The 27894-nt window shown below is 40.0% G+C and overlaps 1 protein-coding gene across 2 annotated transcripts in view; it reads left to right on the top strand.

Annotated features, from left to right (window-relative positions):
• KCNH1 (potassium voltage-gated channel subfamily H member 1) overlaps nt 1–27894 on the top strand; it is a 765170-nt gene that overhangs the window by 64920 nt on the left and 672356 nt on the right. For both annotated transcript variants that reach the window (XM_049858606.1, XM_049858609.1), the window contains exon 3: nt 3840–3946. In XM_049858606.1, coding sequence (XP_049714563.1) covers nt 3840–3946 — 107 coding nt within the window. The remainder of the gene's footprint in view (nt 1–3839; nt 3947–27894) is intronic.

Here is a 27894-nt window from a genome sequence, read left to right as displayed (position 1 = left end):
GAAGAGGAATGGCATTGCATTCATCATCAAGAAGAACATTTCAAGATCTATCCTGAAGTACAACACTGTCAGTGATAATATCCATAAGCCTACAAGGAAGACGAGTTAATATGACTATTATTCAAATTTAGGCACCAATCCCTAAGGCCAAAGATGAAGAAATTGAAGATTTTTACCAACTTCTGTAATCTGAAATTGATCAAACATGCAATCAAGATGCATTAATAATTACTGGCAATTGGAATGAGAAAGTTGGAAATGAAAAGAAGGATTGGTAGTTTGAAAACATGGCCTTGGTGATAGGACTCCAGAGATCACATGATAGATTTTGCAAGACCAATGACTTCTTCATTGCAAATACCTTTTTTTCAACAACATAAATGGCAGCTATAAAAGTGGACCTCCTCAGATGGAATACACAGGAATCAAACTAACTACATCTATTGAAAGAGACAATGGAAAAGCTCAATATCATTAGTCACAGTGAGACCTTTTTTAAAGAGATCTTTTGCAGCAGATTTGCCCAGTGCAGTGTGTCACTTGATTTCTCGCTGCATAAGGCCTCTTTAAAGTGTTAAAGATGACACTTTAAGGACTACGATGGTCCTGACCCAAGCCATGGTGTTTTCAATTGCCTTATATGCACGTGAGGAAGTTGGACAATGAATAAGGAAGACCAAAAAAGAACTGAGGTGTTTGAATTATGATGTTGGTAAAGAATATTGGATATACCATGGACTGTCAAACGAACAAATGTGTCTTGGAAGAAGTACAGCAAGGATGCTCCCTAGAGGCAAGCATGACGAGAATTCATCTCACATCAAGAGGGACCAGTCCCTGGAGAAGGACATCATGCTTGGTAAAGTAAAGGGTCAGCGAAAGAAAATCAGATCCTCAATGAGATAGATTGACACAGTGGTTGCAACAATGGACTGAAGTGCAACATCGATTGTGAGGATGGCACAGGACTGGGCAGTGTTTCTTTCTGTTATACACAGGGTTGCTAAGAGCCGGAACTGACTCTGGCACCTAAAAACAAAACAACATGATATATTTTGGTTAGCAGTAGCGCTAACTGTACCACCACAGCTTCTTGGGGTCTATCTATCTATGTGATATATTTGTATCTGTATGCAGACACAAACACATAAAATCAGAGCAAATATGGAGAGTTCTGTTCACTTTTTAGTGTGACCTGAGCAGTATTTCCATACCTCTACTCTTGCTTCTCATTTGTTATTAGCAGACATTTTGAAGAAATCAGGTAAAGTAACTTGCCAATGTATCCAACTTTGCCTCTATTCACAATTCTAAGCAATTTATTTAATTATCTGAGAGTAGATTCACTTCCCTCTGTAGGAATAAAGTAAAAATACCTTTGTGGTAGCCATATTTCTAATAGCTCAGGAACCGCTTTTACTTACTTCTTGCCTGCCTAGCATTTAAAATCTTATGTCCAGGCAAAGGTAACTCATACCTCCCAGTTTGGAACTAAAGCTTTCGAAATACATGAGACTGATGCAAGCTGGGTGTAATTATGGCACTTCCTTTATTTGACGTCACAACTTTAAGTGAATTTGTTTTACCTTGTGAAAGAAATTGCTAGCATATACACCATCACTTCACTTAAATGGAGGTCACTGTTGTACTGAGGGTTGCTATGTATCAAATGAACTCAGAGAAAGGGGGAGTATGATAACCGCCAACCCCCTGCCCCCTCCACCTGAGCAACCTGCTAAGTCAAGTGATAATAGAGTTCAAGTTTATTGCTCCTAGGAGAAGCCCTCTTGTTCTCAGGCAGGAGTGACTTAGGGTTGATCTACCTTTCTGTTTTTTAAAGGTAATTCGCCAAGCTAGGCTGTTTTCCTGGTTTATGGGTAAAAACACAAGCCAAACCAGGGTGCTACATGAGATAGATACAATGATCACCATAAATGATAACATCTCTCAGGGGACTGGGGAGGGACAAAAAATAAGAAACAAGACACATGATTCATAAAGTCAACAGCTAGGGCTCTTTTCTTACAGAGCGCTAAAATTCTGAAGCCACAATAAGCTACAACTGTTTCTGTATGAAGCACTTTACTGGTGGCTCATTTTTGGATCAGGAATTGTACTGGATAACCTCTGAGGTTCTTTTAGTTCTGAAATTCTATGACTCTATGATTCAAGACATCAAGAAAAAGTTAGATTGTGTTAGGTATGCTCAGTTTTGAGGATGGGAAGTATATTGTTTAGGAGCCCATACCACTGTTCTTACATTGTCTGAGATTTGAGGGGCCTGTGTTGCTGTCCTTCCTTGTTATTACAGACAGAGGGTCCAGGGTGGGCACGGGACATGCTCTCCTAGGTCTGTGGGCAGTCTTTGTCAGCAGACCGGACTTCCCAGCCCCACTGAGAGGTGGCTTTTCTCCTCTCGCATGTTGTTACCGTCCTGTGCCACAATTCACCCGCTCTAGGTGGAGGTGTCCTGTTCCCAGAGGGAGACACCTTGGCCTCTAGACCATGTCTGTAATTCATTGTGGAGCCCAGCAACATGGATATCCTGGCTATTTTCTTGCCTCTGCTGAAAACCAGTATTTGTAGGTAGGTGCATCTATTACCCACAGGTTTTCTTTCTTTTTTTTTCATGCTGCTTATATACTTCCAGGAGCCCTGGTGATGCACGTGGTTAAGAGCTTAGCTGCTAACCAAAAGGTTGGCAGTTGGAATCCACCAGCTGCTCCTTGGAAACCCTATGGGGCAGTTCTACTCCAACTATAGGGTTCTATGGGTCGGAATCGACTTGGCCGCAGTGGGTTTTTATATACTCCCTGGTCTACTTTTCTCCAAACTTGAGCAGTAGGCAGGTATGTTAGTAAGACTTTGTAGGATTTTATCATCTCAATTTTTTGGTACCTAATGCTGTTTTTTTTTGGGGGGGGAAGTGATGGGGAGGGACAGGAAATGAAACTTCACAGATGGTGGCTGAATCCTTGTTTCTTTCCTTAGCTGTTCCTTAATGTTTAGAGGATCAAATTGCATGCTTTTCCTTGTTTGATTGGTGATTTTTTTTGATTCTTTCCTCCCCCATTTCTTGTTTATTTTGTTGGGAATCACAAAAGGAGAAATCCGTGGTCCAAATTTCCTCTGTCCACATTTACCAGGAGGCCTCCCACAGTTGCATTTCTAAAATGTAAACTGGATTGTTTTATGCCTTTGCTTAAAACCCTCCAATGTTTCTGCTTTCAGGATAAAGTTTAAATTACCTCACATGGTTTACAATGCCATGGTGTCCTGTGCCATCTGGTCTCTGCTTATCTGTCCATATGATCTCTTGCAAAATTTTCCCTTAGTCTTTATTCCAGCCATACGGAATGGAACTACTTTCAGATTCTGGAACTAACAGTGCTCTCACCTTTGTGTCTTCGCAATGCTCATCTTTTGCCTGAAATGTTCTTTTCCCTCCTTTTCTCAGCGTATTTCCACCTGCTCTTTAGATGCCTGTGCTCTTTGGGGAGACTTCTCTGACCATCCAAGACAGGGCTCCGTGCCTATTTTGTGTGCTTGCTAGCTCCATATAAGCACTCCCACTGTAGCACTGACTGTGTTGCTTTCTACTTGCTAGTATACATCTGTCATTAGACTGCTAGTTTTTTGCAGGGGCAGGGATGGAATCTTGTTCACAGTTGAATCAATAAATGTTTTTTGAATGAACGAATGAAAGTTTTCGTTCCTCTCTCTGTGTGTGTATTCCATAGTGCCTAGCACAGTGCTGGGTAGAGAAGAGGGATTTAACATACACTTGTAGCATTATAAATATTTATTAATCTAACTTGAACTCTGTGGTTGATTTTCAGTTTTATGTATGGGGAGCTGACTGATAAAGACACAATTGAAAAAGTGCGGCAAACATTTGAGAACTATGAGATGAATTCCTTTGAAATTTTAATGTACAAGAAGAACAGTGAGTATTCAGACCATTCAGAATTTTTATGTGCTTGGAATAGTAAAATATCTTCTCTTTCTCTGGCTGTTTTGATGTTTCTTCTCTCCTGTCAGCTAAATGGTTTTACTTGAAGCCATTGTGCATGTTGGGAAGCATAGTATGGATTAATCAGCTGTACTGTTCCTCACAGAAATGTTTGATGAAGTTCTTGTTAGTAACCAGCTGTTATGGATTGAATTATGTTCCCCAGAAATATGTGTTTCCCAAACAATTTGTTCCCCAAAAATGTTCCACAAATATGCTACCCCAAATTCCTACCCTCTATGCCTGTGGTTATAATCCCATTTGGGAATGAGTTGTGTAGTAATGAGACAGGATCAGTGGAGGGTATATCTTGAGTCAATCTCTTTTGAGATATAAAAGGAATTAAACAAGCAAGTGAAACAGAGGTAGGGGAAGAGAGATGTCAAGTCACAAGAATATAGCCTGGGAGCAGAAGCTCAGAAGAGACAAAGACTTCCAGAGCTGACAGAGAAAGAAAGCCTGCCCCTAGAGCCAGCACCCTGAATTCATACTTCTAGACTCTTAAACTGTCTGTTTCTTTGTCATACTGTGATGACTTGTGCGTTACTGTGATGCTGGAAGCTATGCCACTGATATTTCAAATACCAGAAGGGTCACCCAGTGCTGTCAGTGATAGGATAATATTCACGAGCCTACAAAGAAGATCAGTTAATAAGACTATTTTTCAAATTTATGCACCAACCCCTAAGGCCAAAGATGAAGACATTGAAGATTTTTACCAACTTCTGCAAGTCTGAAATTGATCAAACATGCAATCAGGATGCAGTGATAATTACTGGTGATTGGAATGTGAAAGTTGGAAACAAAGAAGAAGGGTTGGTAGTTGGAAAATATGGCCTCGGTGATAGAAAAGATGCCGGAGATCTCATGATAGAATTTTGCAAGACCAATGACTTCTTCATTGCAAATACCTTTTCTCAACAACATAAATGGCAACTATACATGTGGACCTTGTCAGATGGAACATACAGGAATCAAATTGAGTACATCTGTGGAGAGAGACGATGGAAAAACTCAATACCATCAGTCAGAACAAGGCCAGGGGCCAACTGTGGAACAGACCATCAATTGCTCATAGGCAAGTTCAAGTTGAAGCTGAAGAAAATTAGAGCAAGTCCATGAGAGCCAAAATACAACCTTGAGTATATCCCACCTGAATTTAGAGACCATCTCAAGAATAGATATGACACATTGAACACTAATGGCCAAAGACCAGACAAGTTGTGGAATGACATCAAGGACATCACACATGAGGAAAGAAAAAACGTCATTAAAAAGACAGGAAAGAAAAAAAAAAAAAGGCTAAAATGAATGTCAGAAGACACTCTGAAAGTCTGGAGTGAAGGGAAGAAATGACTAAGTAAAAGAGCTGAAGGGAAGATTTCAAAGGGTGGCTCGAGAAGATGAAGCAAAGTATTATAATGAACTTCACAAAGAACTAGAGTTAGAAAACCAAAAGGGAAGAACAAGCATCTGTCAAGCTGAAAGAATTGAAGAGTTGCAATATTGAATTTTCTATGAGGAAAATACTGAACAACGTAGGAAGCATCAAAAGAAGATGGGAGGAATGCACAGAGTCACTGTACCAAAAAGAACTGGTTGATGTTCAGCTATTTCAGGAGGTAGCATATGATCAAGAACCGATGGTACTGAAATAAGAAGTCCAAGCTGCACTGAAGGCATTGGTGAAAAACAAGGCCCAGGAATTGACGGAATACCAATTGAGATATTTTAACAAATGGATGCAGCGCTGGAGGCCCTCACTTGTGCCAAAACATTTGGAAGGCAGTTACCTGACCTACTGACTGGAGGAGATGCATATTTGTGCCCATTCCAAAGAAAGGTGATACAACAGAATGCAGAAATTATTGAACAATATTATTAACATCACACACAAGTAAAATTCTGCTGAAGGCCATTCAAAAGCAGTTGCAGCAGTACATTGTCAGGTCGAGAGAAATAATGGAAATTCAAGCTAGATTCAGAAGAGGTCTTGGATGTTTACCTGTGTTTTGCTGACTATGCAAAGACAATCGACTGTATGGTCATCACAAACTATGGATAACATTGCTAAGAATGGGAATTTCCGAACACTTAATTGTGCTCATGTGAAACCTGTACATAGACCAAGAAGCAGCCACTTGAACAAAACAAGGGGATACTGCGTAGCTGAAAGTCAGGAAAGGTGTGTGTCAGAGTTGTATCCTTTCACATACTTATTCAATCTGTATGTTGAGCAAATAATCCGAGAAGCTGGATGATATGAAGAAGAATGGGACATTGGGATTGGAGGAAGACTCAGTAACCTTGCATATATGCAGATGACACAACCTTGCTTGCTGAAAGCAAAGAGGACTTGAAGCACTTCCTGATGAAGATCAAAGACTACATCCTTCAGTATAGATTACACCTCAACGTAAAGAAAACAAAAATCCTCACAACTGGACCAATAAGTGATATCATGATAATTGGAGAAAATATTGACATTGTCAAGGATTTCATTTTTCTTGGATCTGCAATCGAAGCCCAAGGAAGCAGCTGTCAAAGAATCAAATGGTGTATTGCATTCAAGAAATCTACTGCAAAAGACTTCTTTAAAGTGTTAAAAAGCAAACGTGTTACCTTGAGGACTAAGGTGCCCCTTATCCAAGCCATGGTGTTTTCAATCACCTCATATGCATGCGAAGGCTGGACAATGATTAAGGAAGACCGAAGAATTGACACCTTTGAATTATGGCGTTAGTGAAGAATATTGAATATATCATTACCTGCCAGGAGGACGAACAGATCTGTCTTGGAAGAAGTACAACCCAAATGTTCCTTAAAAGCAAGGATGACAAGACTTCGTCTCAAGTATTTTGGCTGTTTTATCAGGATGGGCCAGTCCCTGGAGGACATCATGCCTGGTAAAGTAAAGGTCGAGGAAAAAGAGAAAGACCCTGAGGAGATGGCTTGATACAGTGGATGCAACAATGGTCTCAAAAACCGCAACAGTTGTGAGGATGTAGCATGACCAGGCAGTGTTTCATTCTGTTGTACATAGGTTCAGTATAAGGTGGAACCAACAGGAAGGCACCTAACAAGAACAGCAACAAAGTTTTTTTTGAAACAAAAACAGTGCTGTTTATTTAATTCCTATTTTATGTCAGACCCTTTTATATACTCAAAAGATCTCATTTAATTCTCATATCCCCCTAAATGAGATATTATTAAATCTATTTTTCAGATGAAATACCTGAGCCTATGAAAGTTTATGTGGCTTACCCAGGGCCAATTTATGAGGCTTTGAACCCAAGTAGGTCTGGATCCAGACTTACTTTTTCTGACACATAATGCTGTCTCCTTTTAGAGAAAGGAATTAATGTATTTGCAAAGGTACCTAAAGTATTCTAAGAAGTAAGAATGAAGGATCTAAGCCCAGCTGCTTGATCTTCACTCTTGGCAACATTGGTCCCACTCTTCCTCAATGTTGCTTAGTCTAACAACGTCTGTGATGATTCCATGTTTGAGCTGCTTTACTTAGTAGACAGAGTTGATGACTTCTGTTGTCTGTGTTGCTCTTTGCAGGGCTCAAATCCAACTATTTCTCAGATTCAGAGCTCCTATATACTTCAGAAAAGTTTTTTTTTTTACTGTGCTTTATTTTTTTTAATTTTTATTGTGCTTTAAGTGAAAGTTTACAAATCAAGTCAGTCTCTTGTACAAAAATTTTTTTTGCTGTATACTCCTAATTGCTCTCCCTCTAATGAGACAGCACACTCCTTCCCTCCACTCTCTATTTTCATGTCTATTCGGCCAGCTTCTGACCTCCTCTGACCTCTCATCTCCCCTCCAGACAGGAGATGCCAACCTAGTCTCATGTGTCTACTTCATCCAAGAAGCTCACTCTTCACCAGTATCATTTTCTACCCCATAGTCCAGTCCAATCCCTGTCTGAAGAGTTGGCTTTGGGAATGGTTACTGTTCTGGGCTGACAGAAAGTCTGGGGACCATGACCTCCGGGGTCCTTTAGTCTCAGTCAGACCATTAAGTCTGGTCTTTTTATGAGAATTTGGGGTCTGCATCCCACCGCTCTCCTGCTCCCTCAGGGGTTCTCTGTTGTGTTCCCTGTCAGGGCAGTCATTGGTTGTAGCCAGGCACCATCTAGTTCTTCTGGTCTCAGGCTGATGTAGTCTCTGGTTTATGTGGCCCTTTCTGTCTATTGGGCTCATAATTACCTAGTGTCTTTGGTGTTCTTCATTCTCCTTTGTTCCAGATGGGTCGAGACCCATTGATGAATCTTAGATGGCCACTTGCTAACATTTAAGACCCCAGACGCCACTCTCCAAAGTGGGATGCAGGGTGTTTTCTTAATAGATCTTATTATGCCAATTGACTTAGATGTCCCCTGAAACCATGGTCCTCAAACCCCGCCCCTACTACGCTGGGCTTCAAAGCGTTCAGTTTATTCAGGAAACTTCTTTGCTTTTAGTTTAGTCCAGTTGTGCTAACCTCGCCTGTATTGTGAACAACAAACTTTGAGAAAATGAATTTCTGCTTGTTAATGCCACCCTCTTGTGGTATTTCTGTTCTGGCAGCACTAGATAATTAAGACTCCAATTAAGACTTCTTGATCTTTCTTGCTGCAGAAACCCTGTTTAATCCATCTTCGTGTCAATCTTCCACAGCACCTAGCATGGCAGGTAACACCAGTAGGTGCCCAATTAAAAAAAAAATTTTTTTTATTGTAATTTAGATGAAGGTTTACAGAACAAACTAGTTTCTTATTAAACAGTTAGTACACATATTGCTTTATGACGTTGGTTAACAACTCCACAACATGTTAACACTCTCCCTTCTCAACCCTGGGCTCCCTATTACCAGCTTTCTTGTTCCCGCCTGCTTTCTAGTCCTTGCTCCTGGGCTGGTGTGCCCCTTTAATCTCGTTTTGTTTTGTGGGCCCGTCCAATCCTTGGCCGAAGGGTGAACCTCAGGAGTGACTTCATTACTGAGCTAAAAGGGTGTTTGGGGCCATACTCTCAGGGTTTCTCCAGCCCAGTCTCTGTCAGGCCAGCAAGCCTGGTCTTTCTTTTTGAGTTAGAATTTTGTTCTACATTTTTTTCCAACTCTGTCTGGGACCCCCTATTGTGATCCCTGTCAGAGCAGTCAGTGGTGGTAGCTGGGCACCATCTGGTTGTACTTGACTCAGTCTGGTGGAGGTCATGGTAGATGTGGTCCATTAGTCCTCCGGACTAATCTTTCCCTTGTGTCTTTAGTTTTCTTTGTTCTTCCTTGCTCCAGAAGGGGTGAGACCAGTGGAGTGTCCTAGATGGCCGCCGCTTACAGGCTTTTAAGACCCCAGATGCTACTCACCAAGGTAGAATGTAGAACATTTTCTTTATAAACTATATTATGCAAATTGAGCTAGGCGTTCCTTGAGACCGTGGTCCCCATAGCCCTAAGTCTAGCAATTCCGTCCCTCAGGGAGTTTGGATGAGTCTATAGAGCTTCCATGACCTTGCCTTGTACAAGTTGTGCTGGCTTCCCCAGTATTATGTATTGTCTTACCCTTCACCAATTTTTTTTTCACCAAAGTTACCACTTATCTATTGTCTATTCAGTGTTTTTCCAACCCCATCCCTCCCCTCCTTTGTAATGATCAAAGATTGTTTCTTTTTGTGTGTAAATCTTTTCATGAATTTTTACAGTAGTGTTCTTGTACAATATTTGTCCTTTTGTGATTGTCTTATTTCACTTAGTGTAATGCTTCCAGATTCATCCATGTTATGAGCTGCTTCACAGATTCATCATTGTTCTTTATGGTTGTGTAATACTCCACTGTATGTATATACCATAGTTTCTTTATCCATCCACCTGTTGATGGGCATCTAGGTGGTTTCCATCTTTTTACTATTGTGAACAATGCTGCAATGAACATGGGTGTGCGTATGTCTATTCGTGTGATGGCTCTTATTTCTCTAGAATATATTCCTAGGAGTGGGATTTCTGGATCATGTGGTATTTCTATTTCTAGCTTTCTAAGGAAGCACCATATCATTTTCCAAAATGGCTGTATCATTTTGCATTCCCACCAGGAGTGCATAAGAATTCTGATCTCCCCACAGTCTCTCCAATATTTGTTATTTCTGTTTTTTTTTTTTTTTTATTTGTGCCGGTAACACTTGGGTGAGATGATATCTTATTGCAGTTTTATTTGCATTTCTCAAATGGCTAGTGATCTTGAGCATTTCCTCATGTGTCTATTAGCGGCTTGAATGTCTTCCTTGGTAAAGTATCTGTTAATTTCCTTTGGCCATTTTTAATTGGATTATTTTGCTTTTTATTGTAGGGGTATTGGATTTTCTTGTAGATTTTAGAGATTAGACCTTTGATTTGTGATAGCAAAAAAATTTTTTTCCCAGTCTATAGGTTCTCTTTCTATTCTTTTGATGAGCATATGTGGCTCATTTTTAGAAGATCCCAGTTATCTAGCTTATCTTCTGGAGTTTGTATGTTGTCGGTTATGGTTTATATCCTGTTAATGCTGTGTATTAGGGTCTCAAGCCTTGATCCTATTTTTCCTTCTAAGAACTTTATAATTTTTGGCTTTATATTTAGATCTTTGATCTATTTTGAATTAGTTTTTGTGTATGTTGTGAGGTATGGGTCCTGTTAATTTTTTTGCAGATGGACATCGAGTTTGCCAGCACTATATGTTAAAAAGACTGTCTTCCCCATTTGATGGACTTCATGCCCATGCTGAAGATCAGGTGACTGTAGGTGGATGGATTTACTTCTAGGTTCTCAATTCTGTTCCATTGGTCAATGTGTCTGTCTTTGTACCAGTGTCAGGTTGTTTTGACTACCTTACCTTTATAGTAGGTTCTGAGGTCAGATAATGCAAGTCCTCCTACTTTATTCTTCTTCTTCAACAGTGCTTTACTCATCTGGAGTTTCTTCCCTTTCCATATCAAGATAATGAGTAGTTTTTCCATCTCTTTAAAGAATGTTGTTGGTATTTGGATCGGGATTGCATTGTATTTGTAAATCACTTTGGATAGAATTGTCATTTTCACAATGTTGTCTATCTGTTCATGGACATGGTATGTTTTTCCATTTATGTAGATCTCTTTTAGTTTCTTGCAGTAGTGTTTTATAGTTTTCTTTGTATAGGTCTTTTACATCCCTGGTTAGATTTAGTCCTAGTATTTTATTTTATTTTTTTTAGGGGCCATGGTATTGTTTTCCTGACTTCCTTTTTATCATTCTCTGTATTGGTGTGTAGGAATCCAAGTGATTTTTGTATGTTTATCTTGTATCCTGCTATTCTGTTGATTCTTTCTTTTAGTTCCAGTAGTTTTCTTTTGTAGTCTTTTGGGTTTTCTATGTATAGTATCGGGTCATCCACAAATAGGTACAGTTTAAATTCTTCATTACCAGTTTGGATGTCATTTAGTTCTTTTTCTTGTCTTATTGCTTTAGCTAGAACTTCCAGCACAATGTCGAATGGGAGCAGTGATAAAGGACATCCTTGTCTTGTTCCTGTTCTTGAGGGGAACATTTTCAGCCTTTCTCTGTTAAGAATGATGTTGGCCTTTGGTTTTGCGTTGATGCCCTTTATTATATTGAGAAATTTCCCCTCTATACCTATTTTACTGAGAGTTTTTGTCAGGAATGGGTGTTGGACTTAGTTGAATGCCTTGTCTGCATCGATTGAGATGATCATGTAATTCTTTTATTTATGTGGTAGATTACTTTGATTGATTTCTATTGTTGAACCATCCTTGCATACATGGTATGAATCCTACTCGGTCCTGGTGTATTATTTTCTTGATATGATGCTGAATTCTATTGGCTAGAATCTTGTTGAGAATTTTTGCATCTATACTCATGAAAGATATTGATCTGTAATTTTCTTTTTTGTGGTGTCTTTGCCTGGTTTTGGTATCAGGGTTATGCTGGCTTCATAGAATGGGTTTGGAAGCATTCCTTCCTTTTCTATGTTCTGAAATAATTCTCTGAATGTTTCGTAGAATTCTCCAGTGAAGCCATCTGGGCCAGAGCTTTTTTGGGGGGAGTTTTTTAAAATTACCTTTTCAATCTCTTCTCTTGTTATTGGTCTGTTCAGATTTTCAACATCAGTTTGTGATAGTTTGGCTAGGTAGTGTGTTTCTAGAAATTTGTCTATTTCCTCTAGATTTTCAAATTTGTTGGATTATAGTGTTTCATAATACTCTGTTATGATCCTTTTCATTTCAGTTGGGTCTGTTGTAATGTCCCCTGTGCCATTTCTTATTTGGGTTATTTGTGCACTCTCCTGTTTTTCTTTTGTCATTTTGGCTAGTGGTTTGTCAGTCCTGTCAAAGAACCAAGTTTTGGTTTTGTTGATTCTTTCTATTGTTTTTCTATTCTCTATTTCATTTATTTCTACTCTGATCTTTATTATTTCCTGTCTTCTGGTAGCTGTAGTCTTCTTTTGCTGTTCTCTTTCTATTTGTTCGAGTTGTGTAGCTAATGTTTTGATTTTGTCCCTTTCTTCTTTCTTGATGTGTGTGCCTATTGCTATAAATTGATCTCTGAGCACTGCCTTTGCTGTGTCCCAAATGTTTTGTTATGTTTTTTCATTCTCATTTGATTCTAGGAATTTTTTGATTGCATGTTTGATTTCTTCTACTACGCAGTGGTTTTTGAGCAGGGTGTTATTTAGTTTCCATGTAATTGATTTTTTTCCTTGTTCTTCCTGTTGATAATTTCTACTTTGATGATGTTGTAATCAGAGTGGACATTTTGTATTATCTCAATGTTTTGAATTTTGTTGAGGGTTGCTTGTGGCCTAAGATATGGTCTATTCTGGAGAACGTTCCATGTGTGTTGGAAAAGAATATGTACTTTGTAGCCGATGGGTGGAATATTCTACATATGTCCATGAGTTCAAGTTGGCTGATTATGGTCTTTAGATCTTCTGTATCTTTTTTGAGTTTCTTTCTTGATGTTCTGTCCTTTACCAAGAGTGTTGTGTTGAAGTCTCCTACTATTATAGTGGAACTGTCAGTTTCTCTTTTCAGTAGTGTTTAATTTTTTTTTATGTATTTTGGAGCTCTGTCATTGGGTGCGTAGATATTTATTATGGTTATATCTTTCTGTGGGATCATCATTTTAATCATAATATAGTGTCCTTCTTTGTTTTTTATGGCGGATATTGTTTTAAAGCCTATTTTATCTGAGATTAGTATTGCCACTCCTGCTCTTCTTTGGTGCCTGTTTGCTTGATATATTTTTTCCATCCTTTTATTTTTAATTTATGTCTTTGTTTCTAAGGTGTGTCTCTTGTAGACAGTGTATTGATGGATCCTCTTTTTTTGTTCTTGCTGTCACTCTTTGTCTTTTTATGGGTGCATTTAGGCCATTGACGTTCAGTGTAATTATTGACAGGTGTGAGTTTATGGTTGCCATTTTGTTGTGATTTTTTTGGTGATGCTTACGATTCCTTTGTTCCTCCTGTTCTCCTCTGATGAATTCCTTTTGTTTGTGGATTTTTTTTTTTTCATTTATTTTGTCTTTGTAGATTTTGTTTTTACTGGGACTTTATGTTTTTCTCCTTTATTTTGATGAGTAGGTTTGTTAACTTTCTTTGTGGTTACCTTGAAATTTACCCTTATCTTCCTAGGTATGAACCAGTCTAATATTAATCAGTATCGCCTTGCCTTCTTCTCCCTTAGAAAGTTCCATAGCTACACAGTTTATTCCTTCTTTTATTGTTCCAATGTTGTCATTTGCATATTTTTAAAACATGTTTTAATATCGTCTGCTGTCTTCAGGGCATTCAGTAGTTATTTGTTTATTGATTGTAGATTTTTTTTTTTGTCCTGCTCTTTTATTTGGTTATGTCTCATCAAGCAGACTGTGTGTTCCTTGTTTGTTCGTCTGTGGGCACAATATTTTTCACCTTCTTGTCCAATGGGCAGGGCCAATCGCTCAGTTATGGTGCATCATGGCAGCTCCAGCTGAAGTGGAGGGGGCTGAGATGGGGTGTTTGAGGCACATACTGGGGCTGAGAATGTGAGCTGGGGGTCACTGCAGGGTAGGTTCTGGTAGGCCATGCCTGTGCTGCTCATAGTGCAATGTTTAGCACACGGTGTAGATAGGTGGGGGGGGAGAGGAGAAGGTTGTTATGTGTGGATCTACATTGGGTATGGAAAAGAAGAGAGAGGAAAGAGAAATAGGAGAAAAATAAAGTGCTGAGGGGGCCTGCTGTTGGAGTGGAGTGATAAGAAACTGAGAAATGAAGAAAAATAAAAAGGAAAAAAAAAGAATAAGAATTAAACAAAAATGCTGCCAGGGATCCCACTGGTACAGCTGCTTAGACCAGGGAAGCAGTTCTCATGCTGCACAGTACAGCCCGGCTAGAGGGGTGTATATGACACACAGCCTCAGGTATCTAGGAGACAGAAAAGAAGATAAGCAGAAAGAGATGAGAAACTGAGAAATGAAGAAAAATAGAAAGGAAAAAAGAAAGAGAAATCAAATGAACAAACAAAAAAGAAGAAAAAAAGCCCAGGGATTCCACCAGTGTGGATGCTTGGACCAGGGAAGCTGTTCCCCAGCTGAGTGGCACTTTACAGCCTGTCAAGAAGAAGCAAAGATGGCACATGGAATCAGGTGTTTGAGAGAAAGGATGGGAAGAAGGTGACAGGAAGGGAAGAAACCAAAAGAAGTCGAAAAAAGCAACACCAGCAACAAAGAAATGGCAGTGAAGAAGCCGGCTAGTGTGGGTAGAGCGAATCTGTGTGGCAAGGAACCGGTGCCTCCTGTGCCATGGTTGTGGGCTGCTGGGAAGCAGTAGATCGGCCCTCTGGGAAGCTGAGAATTGACCCTCCTGGAAGACCCACATTAGCCCACTGGGAAGCAGCAAATTGGCCCTCTGAGAAGCTGGGAATTGTCCTTCTGAGAAGCTGCAGATTGGCCCGCCAGGAAGCAACAAAGGCTGAGCAGGGGGAGTCAGGTTAGTGGGTGAGAAAATGTGTCTCACAAGTTACTGGGTAGTGAATCTGCTTTCCCATATTCCCTGTCCACCACTTTGTGACAGGAGTCCAAGAAGGTGGGTCCATGGCTCCTTAGTTGATAGGAGACCTCTGCTCTTAATTCTCCTCACTCTGTGTTCCCTGTCAGTTTATTATTCCATTTGGTGCTTGGCTGAATTCTTTCTCTTTTCATTTGACGCTTAGGGTTACAGGATTGACGCTTGTCTCTTTTACTTAGTTTTTCAGGTCTTTGCTGTGGAGGGATGGAGTGGTACTTCTGTCTATAGTGCCATGTTGGCTCTGCCTTTCTACAGTGTGTCTTTTGATTTCTTTACTGCTGCTTCCATGCATGTTGATTGTGGCTCCAAGTAAAATGAAATCCTTGACAATGTCAATCTTTTTTTTGTTTATCATGATGTTGCTTATTGGTCCAGTTGTGAGGATTTTTTTTGTTGAGGTGTAATCTGTTCTGAAAGCTGTGGTCTTTGATCTTCATCAGTAAGTGCTTCAAGTCCTCTTCACTTTCAGCCCAACCTGTAAGTCCTGTGAAGTAGACCTGGCTGACAACATTTATCTTCATTGTGTAAAGAGGTTAGATTCCTCACTCTTAGTCATGCAGAGCTGGGACTCAGTTTCTAGGGCTTACTCTATGCCTGTTCTTCCCAGACCAGGACAGTCTAACTGTTTGAGTAGAAGGTAGGGCCACCATAGATGGTTGTGCTGGCTAAATCCTGCAAAGGAATGCTGGGATGAGGGGGCAAATAGCTTGTGGTTTGCTTGCTGAGTCATCAGGGCACCCTGGCCTGGAATTGCACCTGTACTGAGGAAAGAGCTTCTCTTTCTAATTTACATCAAGATATGCAGGTATTAGCAGGGGCTCTGCACAAGGCTAAACCTGCACATAAAAGTTAAGACATGAAATTGAGAAAATGATACAGATAGTGTTGGCTTCTTGCTAGGGACCTGCTAACTGCCTCCCCCAAACCAAAAAAAAAAAAAAACAAAAAAACTCCACATCCACTGCTGTTGAGTCGATTCCAACTCATAGCGGCCCTATAGGACAGAGCAGAACTGCCCCATGGGGTTTCCATGGAGCGCACGGGGAATTCAAACACCGACCTTTTGATTAGCACCCATAGCTCTTAACCACTATGCCAGGAGGGTTTCCACGTCCAAATCCCACCCTCTTCTGAGCAATTTAGAAACTTTAAATTATTTGTTAAGCCTGGGAATTGTACAGTTGTAGTAAATTCTGTGCTTTTTTAAATAACTTTTTTTGACCACATACTCTATGTCAGAGACTAGGCTTGCTGCCAGGGTTGTAGTTATGAACAGACAGACACCGTCCCTGCTCTTGTAGTGTTTGCAAGAGTAGGGGCAGTACCCACAACACAGAACAATAAGTGCTTTGATTGGTGACACCACATAGGTGAATCACTTAACATAAACTTAGGAGACTGGGGCATGTCCCTGGGCTGTGTAGTTAATGTGTTTGGCTGCTAACCGAAAGGTTGGAGTTTCAAGTCTACCCAAAGGCAACTTGGAAGAAAGGCCTGGTGACCTACTTTTGAAAAATCAGCCACCGAGAAACCCTGTGGAGCACAGTTCTACTCTGACACGTATAAGGTTGCCATGAGTTGAGGCTGACTCAATGGCAACTGGTGTTTTAGGAGGTCAGGGATGGAAATCTTCCTTTCAGACGTGAAATCCACTCTGAAACTGAAGGATGGGAAGTGCAAAGAGTATCCCAGCCTGGTGAAATGCATGTGGAAAGTGCAACAGGAGAGAGCAATGAGATTTCAAGAGACACAAAGTAGTGCTTCTCATATTTTCATATGCATAGGAAATCATCTACCTGAGAATTACATATTTCTATTCAGTAAGGCAGAGCCCTGGTGGCTCAGTGATTAAGAGCTCACTTGCTAACCAAAAGATCGGCAGTTTGAATCCGCCAGCTGCTCCCTGGAAACCCTATAGGACAGTTCTACTCTGTGCTATGAGCTGACTCGATAGCAATGGGTTTTGGTTTATTCAGTAAGGCTGGGAAAGGCCTGAGATTCTGCTCCCAGGTGATGTTGCTAGTCCATGTATCACACCCTGAGTAACAAGGAGAGAAAGCAGCTGTAGTGAAGGCTGACTTCCCTGAGGACAAGGTGTGTCTGTCTTTCACAACTGTATTCCTTGCACCCAGTCTGATAATAGAAAGTGCTCAACCAAACTTACAGAATAATTAAATATGTAAATGATGGAAAGGTTAAGGAAGGATCAGTAAAGCAGCCACATTAAAGAGTTTAGAATTTGTCTGAAGAACAGCAGTGGCAGGGATAGGGAGAATGGGGATAAGGGGACTTGAAGGGTTTTAAGCTGGTCAAGTATATAATTGGATTTGCATTTTAGAAAGATGTCTCTAGCTAGAGTGTGGAGATGGAATGGAGGTGGAGGTGCCAGTCAGGAATCATTCTGGGACAAGATGCTCGTGGCAGGGTGAGGGGAGGAGGGAGTTGAAATGGAGAGATGTCCACTCTTTGGATGTTCAGTTGTTGGCTGCCGTCAAGTCAGCCCAACTCATGGCAACCCCATGCACAACTGAGGGAAACATTGATGCCCTGCGCCATGCCATCATCAGTTGCGAGTGGGCTGTTGTGATCCATAGGGTTTTCAGGGTGTTGTCAGGCAGTGCCCGGTGATTTTCCCTGAAGCTGGCCGAGCCCGGGCAGTGTGTGCAAAGGTGGAAGCTCAGCATTTCCAGTCAGGAGCTTCGCAGCCGGCACCAACCCAAGTACCTAGCTCGGGGCTGGCAGGAGGAGGGGCTTGGTGAATATTTGATGAGAAACTTGGAAAGGAGCTGGGTAGTTACCAAATATCAGATGAGTGAAAGAAAATGAAATGCTTCCGACTGAGGACATAGGAGCAGAGGTGTGACAGAGTTTGGGGCTTAGCAGATGGATGAGACCACACCTCAGAGCTGGCTCTGACCCAAAAAGGCACCAGGAGGGTAGCAGGGTGGACCCTGTCCAGAAAAGGCCCCTGGAGGGGAGCAGGGAGGACACTGTGTTTCTCATAGCCCTCCATGGAGGCAGAGTTTGCCCAGGAGAGGGAAACATTCAGCGTTTTAAAGAAACGTAGAATCCCAAGAGGGAAAAGTCACCCCTGCTGAGACTTAAAACAGTGAAATTTCATAACCTAAAAGAATGCTTTTCTTTTCTGATTTTAAGTTAATGCATTTTTTAATTATGGAGAATACACGCAGGTATAAAGAAGAAAAACAATCACCAGAAAGACTCAAATACTATTAACTTTATGATGTGTTTCCTTCTGGTTTTTGTCTTACTGCATTTTACATAATTGAGATTTTGCTGTGTATGCAATTTTAAATCATGTTTATTTAATCTTTTATCACAAAACATCCTCATCATTAAAATTCCTCATAAATATAATTTAGGAAGAACTTTATATACTCTTCCTATTTAGCGGGTTATTTTTTTTTTTACTTTTAGATAGTTATGAGGTCCTAAATTTTCTTTATTAAAAACAACACTGAGGTGAATATATTTTTGCCCCAAATTTGTCAACATTTTTGAAATATTTCCTAGAAATTAAGGATTGCTGTGTCAAAGAATACGACCCAAGTTTCCTGAGACATTTTGCCAAGCAGCTTTCCAGAAGAATTGAACCCATTTCTAAGTTCACATGTAATATGTGAAAGTGTCTGACTCACTGTACCTCAGCAGCATTGAACAGCATAATTTTTTAATTATCCAATTGCACATAATTAAAATTTTTTGTTTAATGAGTATATTTTGAATGTTAGTGATTGAAATTTCCCCCTATTTATTATTCATTTAGGATTCCGTCTTTTTTATGTGAATTGCTGTTCAGATCCTTCACCCATAAAAAAAAAAAAACTACATTCTATTAATTCTAGTGATTTTCTTACTGATTTTATAAGGTCTTAATAAATTGTTTTAACTTGAATATTTTTATTTTTTCCTTTCCCATTCTTTAGTATTTACAAGGACATCTTTGTAGAAAATACCTTCCACTGATAACGTTGTCTTGCCTTTTGGGGAGTTGTGAGGAATTAGCAGAAGGCTTCATGGTGTATTTTGTAATGAGCATGTGGGATACTATTATGCATCTTGATGGATGAATAATTTAAAAGGTTTCTTTCTATCTATTAGCTAGTCTGAAAACACAAGCATTTCTGTACTGCCATATATTTTGTATTGTTACTTACCTCATGCTCAGTATGCTCTATAATTTTCTTATATCAATGACGGTCATCATTAATTGACTTATTCAGTAAATATTTACAGGCTCACTGTTGTGCTAGTCAATTAATTTTTCATTTTTCAAATAAGAAGTATCAGCCCTGTGTAAAAGCAGCACACCCTCTAGATAACACTTCTCTGCTTGTGACTCTAGCCTTGTGGTTTGACTGGTGGCCCTTTTGGGTGATCTTGTTCAGTTTCCCTATAAGGCAAGGCCAGAGAAAGGTGTCTTACAGTGGTTCTGTGGCATCAGCAAGGAGGAGTTGCTGACTAGATACTTACTGTAGGCTTAGCAGGAGTCCCTGCTAAGTACAAATGCTTAACCTGCTCAGCTCAGCCACTAAAGGAAAGGTCCACCTAGAGGTGGAAGAAAGGCCTGACTATCTACTTCTGAAAACCTGTGGAGCGCAGTTCTACCCTGATACACGTGGAGTGGTCATGAGTTGCAGTTGACTCAGCAGTAACTGGTAGGCTTAGCACAGGCTGGACCCTGTGGGCTATCAAGATACAGATGTAAGAAACTGATCCTGGAGGAGGCGGGACCAAGATGGTGGAGTTGTCAGATGGTTTGCGTGGTCTCTGTTACAAAAAAAGACCCCCCCCGCAAAAAACAAGCAAATCGATTATATATGACAATCTAGGAGCCCTGAACATCAAAGACAAAGTTGAGGATTTGGATTGAGTGGCAGGAGGAGGGAGAGACAGTTCAGAAGCAGTGAGGAGTTGCCAGACTGGACCCAGCGGGAACCGGCACTCTGCAGGCTGGATCGGCTGGCATGTATGATGAGGCAGGCAGTGGTGTTGGGGACACATTTTCCACATCGGGAGAGGCTGAGTGGTGGAGTGTCTACTCAAGCCTCCAGAGCCAGTGAAAAGCGGGGCTCAACTGGCAAAAGATAAGTACGTGCGTCTAAACTACCACTCGTGGATCAAAAAACACTGCCTTTGGGAAGAACCTCTCTCCCATTTACCTGCCCCTTTCCACTCTGCACAGGGCCCTGGGCTGGCTTCAGCAATTGTAGCATCCCCTGGGCCAGAAGTAGGACCCGTCCTGTGCCCTGAACCATTCTGCCAGTTTCAGAGAGGGAACAAATTAAACAGGAAAAAATAATCTGCCAGCTCCCCTAAGCTGGGAACTCAAGACAGGCACAGCCCCTTTGCCTAGGCACAAGCATGAGAGACCCATGGACTTTGAATGCCTTTCAACCCTGCACAGATCTGTGAGGGCCCATTTCAATAGTGTAGGTCTTCATTAGCACAGTATGACGGCGTGTATACCTGAAGCCTATTTTCAATGGTATCAGCTATGAGGTGGATTGGCAGATTCATGACATTCAACACTGCTCTGCCTGTTAAGCAGGGTCCTCACCTACCCACATCAGGGGTCTGAGAAATGGTGGCTCCAACCATGTCACCTAGCCACCTGCAATAGGGATTCAAGAATAAGTGGTGCCTCCCAATCCTTACAGCCAACAGTGCTGGATGCCTATAGTCTGGCTGAAAAACCCACCCACCTATGTGCTGTAGGGAACAGGGACACGCTTACCTCTTGGAAACTCAGGGGCAGCCAGCAACCACCTGCCTTGCTCAGCACATGACCCCCTACTTCAGCCAGATATCTGTGCCTACTCCAATCACCTCTGCCTGTCTAAGACTGTAGGTGAGAGCCTGCAACGCACACTTGGTGACTGACTACCTGGACACCTGAGCTGAATCCATATAAGAAAAGTAAATGGACTCCTGGGCTCACGTACCTAGTAGCAGCTCTAACCACTTGGTAACAGGACGTAAGGGCTGCAAAGGCGCCAATAATCAAACTAGGTCACATGACCAGTGTATTTGGGCATATCAAAACAAAGCAAAACAAGAAGCTAGGACACAGTAAAACCCTTGCCGATGAGTCAGTTCTGACTCATAGCAACCATATAGGACAGAGTAGAACTGCCCCATACAGTTTCCAAGGAGCACATAGTAGATTCAAACTGCTGACCTTTTGGATCGCAGCTGTATCTCTTAATTACTATGCCACAAGGGTTTCCAAGGCACAGTAAACAAACATAAAATAAATATAATAACTTATTGATGGCTTGAAGATAACAGTCGATATCAAATCACATAAAGAGGCAGGCCATGATGGCTTCAGCAAGCACCCCCCGCCCCCAAAGAAGAAGAAGACTTCCAAATGGAAGAGAAATTCTTGGAATTACTGAAGGTAGAATTCAAAAGACTAATATACAGAGCTCTTCAAGAGATCTGGAAGGAGATCAGGCAAAATGCAGAAAAGCCAAAGAACACACAGACAAAGCAATAGGGAAACTTAAGAAGGTTATACAAGAACATAGTGACAAATTTAACAGGCTGCAAGAATCCATACAGAGACAGCAAACAGAAATCCAAAAAATTAACAATAAAATTTCAGACTTGAACAACTAAATAGAAAGTCATAGGAGCAGAATTGAGGCAATGGAAGACAGAATTAGTGAGATGGAAGATAAAGTACTTGACACCAACTTATTTGAGGAAAAATTAGATAAAAGAATTAAAAAAAATGAAGAAACCCTAAGAATTATGTGGGACTCTATCAAGAAGAATAATCTATGAGTGACTGAAGTACCAGAACAAGAAGGGATAACAGAAAACAAAAAGAATTGTTAAAGATTTGCTGTTAGAAAACTTCCCTGATATCGTGAAAGATGAGAAAATATCTATCCAAGAAGCTCACCAAATCCCTCACAAAGTAGATCCCAAAAGAAAGTCACCGAGACATATTATTCTCAAGCCTGCCAAAACCAAAGATAAAGAGAGAATTTTGAGAGTGGCTAGGGATAAACAAAAAGTCATCAGCAAGGAGAGTCAATAAGACTAAGCTCGGACTACTCAGCAAAAACCATGCAGGCAAGAAGGCAATGGGATGACACATATAAAGCCTTGAAAAAAAAAGAAGCGGGGGAAAAATGCCAGCCAAGAATTATATATCCAGCAAAACTGTCTCTCAAATATGATGACAAAATTAGAGCATTTCCAGATAAACAGAAATTTAGGGAACTTATAAAAACCAAACCAAAATTATAAGAAATGCTAAACAAAGTCCTCAGGTTAGAAGATCAGTAACATCAAATAGCAACCCAAGACTAGATCACAGAACAACCAGATATCAACATAGATAGAGAAGTCACAAAAAAATGAAAGCTAAAATACTGAAAATAGGGAAACAGAGATGTCAATGTGTAAAATATGACATCAGACCAAAAAAGGAGGACTAAATACTGTAGCCATAGATCTTTCATATGGAGATGAAATCAAGGCATTATAAAGAAATAAAACATTGGTTTCAACTTAGAAAAATAGGGGTAAATATGAAGGTAATCACAAAGGACTCTAACAATCCTACACATCAAAATAAGAAACAAGAAAAATATAAAGACTCACAAATACAAAACAACAACAATGAAAAGGATGAGTAGAAAATACATTAAAAAAAGACTCAGCACAGAAAATTAAGTGGAACAAAGAAACTGTCAACACACAAAAAAAGACATCAAAATGACAGCACTACACTCATAAAACAAACAAAAAATTTTTTTTTATACCTATGAATAATTACACTGAATGTGAATGGACTGAATGCACCAATAAAGAGGCACAGAGTGGCAGAATGGATTAAAAAAAACACAATCCATCTATCTGTATGCTGACTATAAGAGACACACGTTAGACTTAAGGACACAAACTAAAGCTCGAAAGATGGAAAAAAATATATCAAGCAAACAACAATCAAAAAAGTGCAGGAGTGCCTCACTCTACCGGATTTTAGAACCTATTATACAGCTACAGTAGTCAAAACAGCCTGGTACTGGCGCAACAACAGGCACATAGACCAATGGAACAGAATTGAGAACTCAGATATAAATCCATCCACATATGACCAGCTGATATTTGTCAAAGGCCAAGTGTGTCAGTTAATTGGGGAAAAGATAGTCTTTTTAACAAATGGTGCTGGTATAACTGGATATCCATTTGCAAAAAAATGAAACAGGACCCATACCTCACACCATGCACAAAAACTAACTCCAAGTGGATCAAAGACCTAAACATAAAGACTAAAACGATAAAGATCATGGAAGAAAAAATAGGGACAACGTTAAGAGCCCTAATACAAGGCATAAACAATACAAAATATTACCAAAAATGATGAAGAGAAACCAGATAACTGGGAGCTCCTAAAAATCAAACACCTATGCTCATCTAAGGACTTCACCAAAAGAGTAAAAAGACCACCTACAGACTGGGAAAGAATTTTCAGCTATGACCTCTCCGACCAGCGCCTGATCTCTAAAATCTATATGATTCTGTTAAAACTCAACCACAAAAAGATAAACAACCCAATCAAGAAGTGGGCAAAGGATATGAACACGCACTTCACTAAAGAAGATGTTCAGGCAGCTAACAGATACATGAGAAAATGCTCTCGATCATTAGCCATTAGAGAAATGCAAATTAAAACTACAATGAAATTCCATCTCGCTCCAACAAGGCTGGCATTAATCCAAAAAACACAAAATAATAAATGTTGGAGAGGCTGCGGAGAAATTGGAACTCTTATACACTGCTGGTGGCAATGTAAAATGGTACAACCACTTTGGAAATCTATCTGGTGTTTTCTTAAAAAGGTAGAAATAGAACTACCATACAACCCAGAAATCCCACTCCTTGGAATATACCCTAGAGAAATAAGAGCCTTTACATGAACAGATACATGCATACCCATGTTTATTGCAGCTCTGTTTACAATAGCAAAAAGCTGGAAGCAACCAAGGTGTCCATCAATGGATGAATGGTTAAATAAATTATGGTATATTCACACAATGGAATACTACGCATTGATAAAGAACAGTGAGGAATCTGTGAAACATTTCATAACATGGAGGAACCTGGAAGGCATTATGCTGAGCAAAATGAGTCAGAGGCAAAAGGACAAATATTGTATAAGACCACTATTATAAGATCTTGAGAAATAGTATAAACTGAGAAGAACACATACTTTCGTGGTTACGAGGGGGCGAGGGAGGGAGGTTGGGAGAGAGTTATTTACTGATTAGTTAGTAGATAAGAACTACTTTAGGTGAAGGGAAGGACAATACTCAATACACGGAAGGTCAGCTCAACTGGACTGGACCAAAAGCAAAGAAGTTTCGGGGATAAACTGAATGCTTCGAAGGTCAGCGGAGCAAGGGCGGGGGTTTGGGGCTATGCCTTAAGGGGACTTCTAAGTCAATTGGCAAAATAATACTATTATGAAAACATTCTACATCCCACTTTGAAATGTGGCATGTGGGGTCTTAAATGCTAACAAGCGGCCATCTAAGAAGCATCAACTGGTCTCAACCCACATGGATCAAAGGAGAATGAAGAACACCAAGGTCACACGATAACTATGAGCCCAAGAGACAGAAAGGGCCACATGACCAGAGACTTACATCATCCTGAGACCAGAAGAACTAGATGGTGCCTGGCCACAACCGATGACTGTCCTGACAGGGAGCACAACAGAGAACCCCTGAGTGAGCCAGAGATCAGTGGGATGAAGACCCCAAATTCTCATAAGAAGATCAGACTTAATGGTCTGACTGAGACTAGAGGAATCCCGGCGGTCATGGTCCCCAAACCTTCTGTTGGCCCAGGACAGGAACCATGCTGAAGACAACTCATCAGACATGGAAGGGACTGAACAATGGATTGGAGAGAGATGCTGACGAAGAGTGAGCTACTTGTATCAGATGGACACTTGAGACTGTGTTGGCATCTCCTGTCTGGAGGGGAGATAGGAGGGTAGAGAGGGTTAGAAAGTGGCAAAATTGTCACAAAAGGAGAGACTGGAAGGGCTGACTCATTGGGGGAGAGTAAGTGGGAGTATGGAGTAAGGTGTATATAAGCTTATATGTGACAGACTGACTTGATTTGTAAACGTTCACTTAAAGCTCAATAAAAATTATTTAAAAAAAGTGCAAGAGTGGCAATATTCATCTCTGGCAAAATAGACGTTAAAGCTAAATCCACCACAAAACATAAGGAAGGACACTATATAATGATTAAAGAGTCAATACACCAGGAGGACATAACCATATTAAATATTTACATACCCAATAACTGGGCTCCAAAATACATAAAACAAACTGTAACAGCACTGAAAAGAGAAACAGACAGCTCCTCAATAATAGGAGACTTCAACACGCCACTTTCAGTGAAGGACAGATCATCCAGAAGGGAGGTCAATAAAGACATGGAAGATCTAAATGCCACAATCTCTTAGACATATACAGAACACTTCACCCAACAGCAGCCAAGTATAATTTCTTTTCCAATGCACATGGAATGTTCTCCAGAATAGGCCACATATTAGGCCACAAAGCAAGTCTTAACAGAATCCAAAGCAACAAAATATTACAAAGCATCTTTTCTGACCATAAAGCCATAAAAGTAGAAACCAATAACAGAAAAAGCAAGGAAAAAAAAAATCAAACACATGGAAACTGAACAAAACCTTGCTCAAAAACTACTGGGTTATAGAAGAAATTAAGGACGGAATAAAGAAATTCACAGAATCAAACGAGAATGAAAACACATCCTACTAGAACCTTTGGGACACAGCAAAAGCTGTGTTCAGAGGTCAATTTCTAGCAATAAATGCACACATCCAAAGAGAAGAAAGGGCAAAAATCAAAACATTAACCCTACAACTTGAATAGAAAGAGAGCAGCAAAAGAAGCCCTTGGGCACCAGAAGAAAGCAAATAATAAAAATCAGAGCAGAATTAAATGAAATAGAGAACAGAAGAAGAATTGAAAGATTAAAGAAAACCAAAAGGTGGTTCTTTGAAAAGATCAATAAAATCAATAAGGCATTGGCCAAACTGGCAGAAGAAAAACAGGAGAGGAAGCAACTCAAATAAGAAATGAGATGGGTGAAGTCTCAACAGATCCAACTGAACCGAAAAGAATCATAACAAAATATTAGGAAAAACTGTATTCTAACAAATTTGAAAAGCTAGAGGAAATGGACAAATTTGTAGAAACACACTACCTACCTAAAGTAACACAAACAAAGGCAGAGCAACTAAATAAACCTATAACAAAAGAAGAGATTGAAAAGCTAATTAAAAACTCCCAACAATAAAAAGCCCTGACCCTAACAGCTTCACTGGAGAATTCTACCAAACTTTTGGAAAAGAGTTAACACCACTACTACTAAAGGTATCTCAGAGCATAGAAAAAGACAGAATACTTCCAAAGTCATTCTATGAATCTAGCATAATCCTGATACTAAAACCAGGTAAAGACACCACACACACACACACACAAAAAGAAAATTACAGACCAATATCCCTTATGAACTTAGACACAAAAATCCTCAACAAAATTCTAGGCAGTAGAATTCAACAACCTATCAAAAAAAATAATTCACCACAACCAAGTGGGATTCATGCCAGGTGTGCAGGGGTGGTTCAACATTTGAAAAACAATCAATGTAATCCATCATATAAATAAAACAAAAGACAAGAACCACATGATCTTATCAATTGATGCAGAAAAGACATTTGACAAAGTCCAACACACATTCATGATAAAAACTCTCAGCAAAATAGGAATAGAAGGAAAATTGCTCAACATAATAAAGGGCATTTATACAAAGCCAACAGACAACATCATCCTAAATGGAGAGAGTCTGAAAGCATTCCTCTTGAGAGTGGGTACCAGACAAGGATGCCCTTTATCAACACTCTTATTCAACATTGTGCTGGAGGTCCTAGCCAGAGCAATTAGGCTAGATAATGAAATAAAGAGCATCCAAATTGGTAAGGAAGAAGTAAAAGTATCTCTATTTGCAGATGATATGATGTTATACACAGAAAACCCCAAAGAACCCACAAGAAAACTACTGGAACTAATAGAAGATTTCAGCAGATTATCAGGATACAAGATAAACATACAAAAATCAGTTGGATTCCTGTACACCAACAAAGAGAACTTTGAAGAGGAAATCACCAAATCAATACCATTTACAATAACCTCCAAGAAGATAAAATACTCAGGAATAACTCTAACCAGAGACATAAAAGACCTATACAAAGAAAACTACAAGACACTACTGCAAGAAACCCAGAGACCTAAGTAAGTGGAAAAACATATCTTGCTCATGGATAGGAAGACTCAACATTGTGAAAATGTCAATTCTACCCAAAATGATCTACAGGTACAATGCAATCCCTTTCCAAATTCCAACAACATTTTTTAATGAAATGGAGAAACAAATCACCAACTTCATTTGGAAGGGAAGAGGCCCCAGATAAGTAAAGCATTACTGAAGAAGAAGATCAAAGTGGGAGGCCTGATTTTAGAGCCTATTATACCACCGTGGTAGTCAATACAGCCTGGTACTGTTACAACAACAGATACATAGACCAGTGGAACAGAATTAAGAATCCAGATGTAAATTCATCCACCTATGAGCAACTGATATTTGACAAAGGCCCAAAGTCTATTAAATGGGGAAAAGACAGTCTCTTTAACAAATGGTGCTGGCATAACTGGATATCCAACTTCAAAGAAATGAA

This window comes from Elephas maximus, chromosome 18, assembly GCF_024166365.1.
Source record: "Elephas maximus indicus isolate mEleMax1 chromosome 18, mEleMax1 primary haplotype, whole genome shotgun sequence".
NCBI classification, from domain to species: domain Eukaryota; kingdom Metazoa; phylum Chordata; class Mammalia; order Proboscidea; family Elephantidae; genus Elephas; species Elephas maximus.
This window is presented reverse-complemented; position numbering and strand designations above follow the sequence as displayed.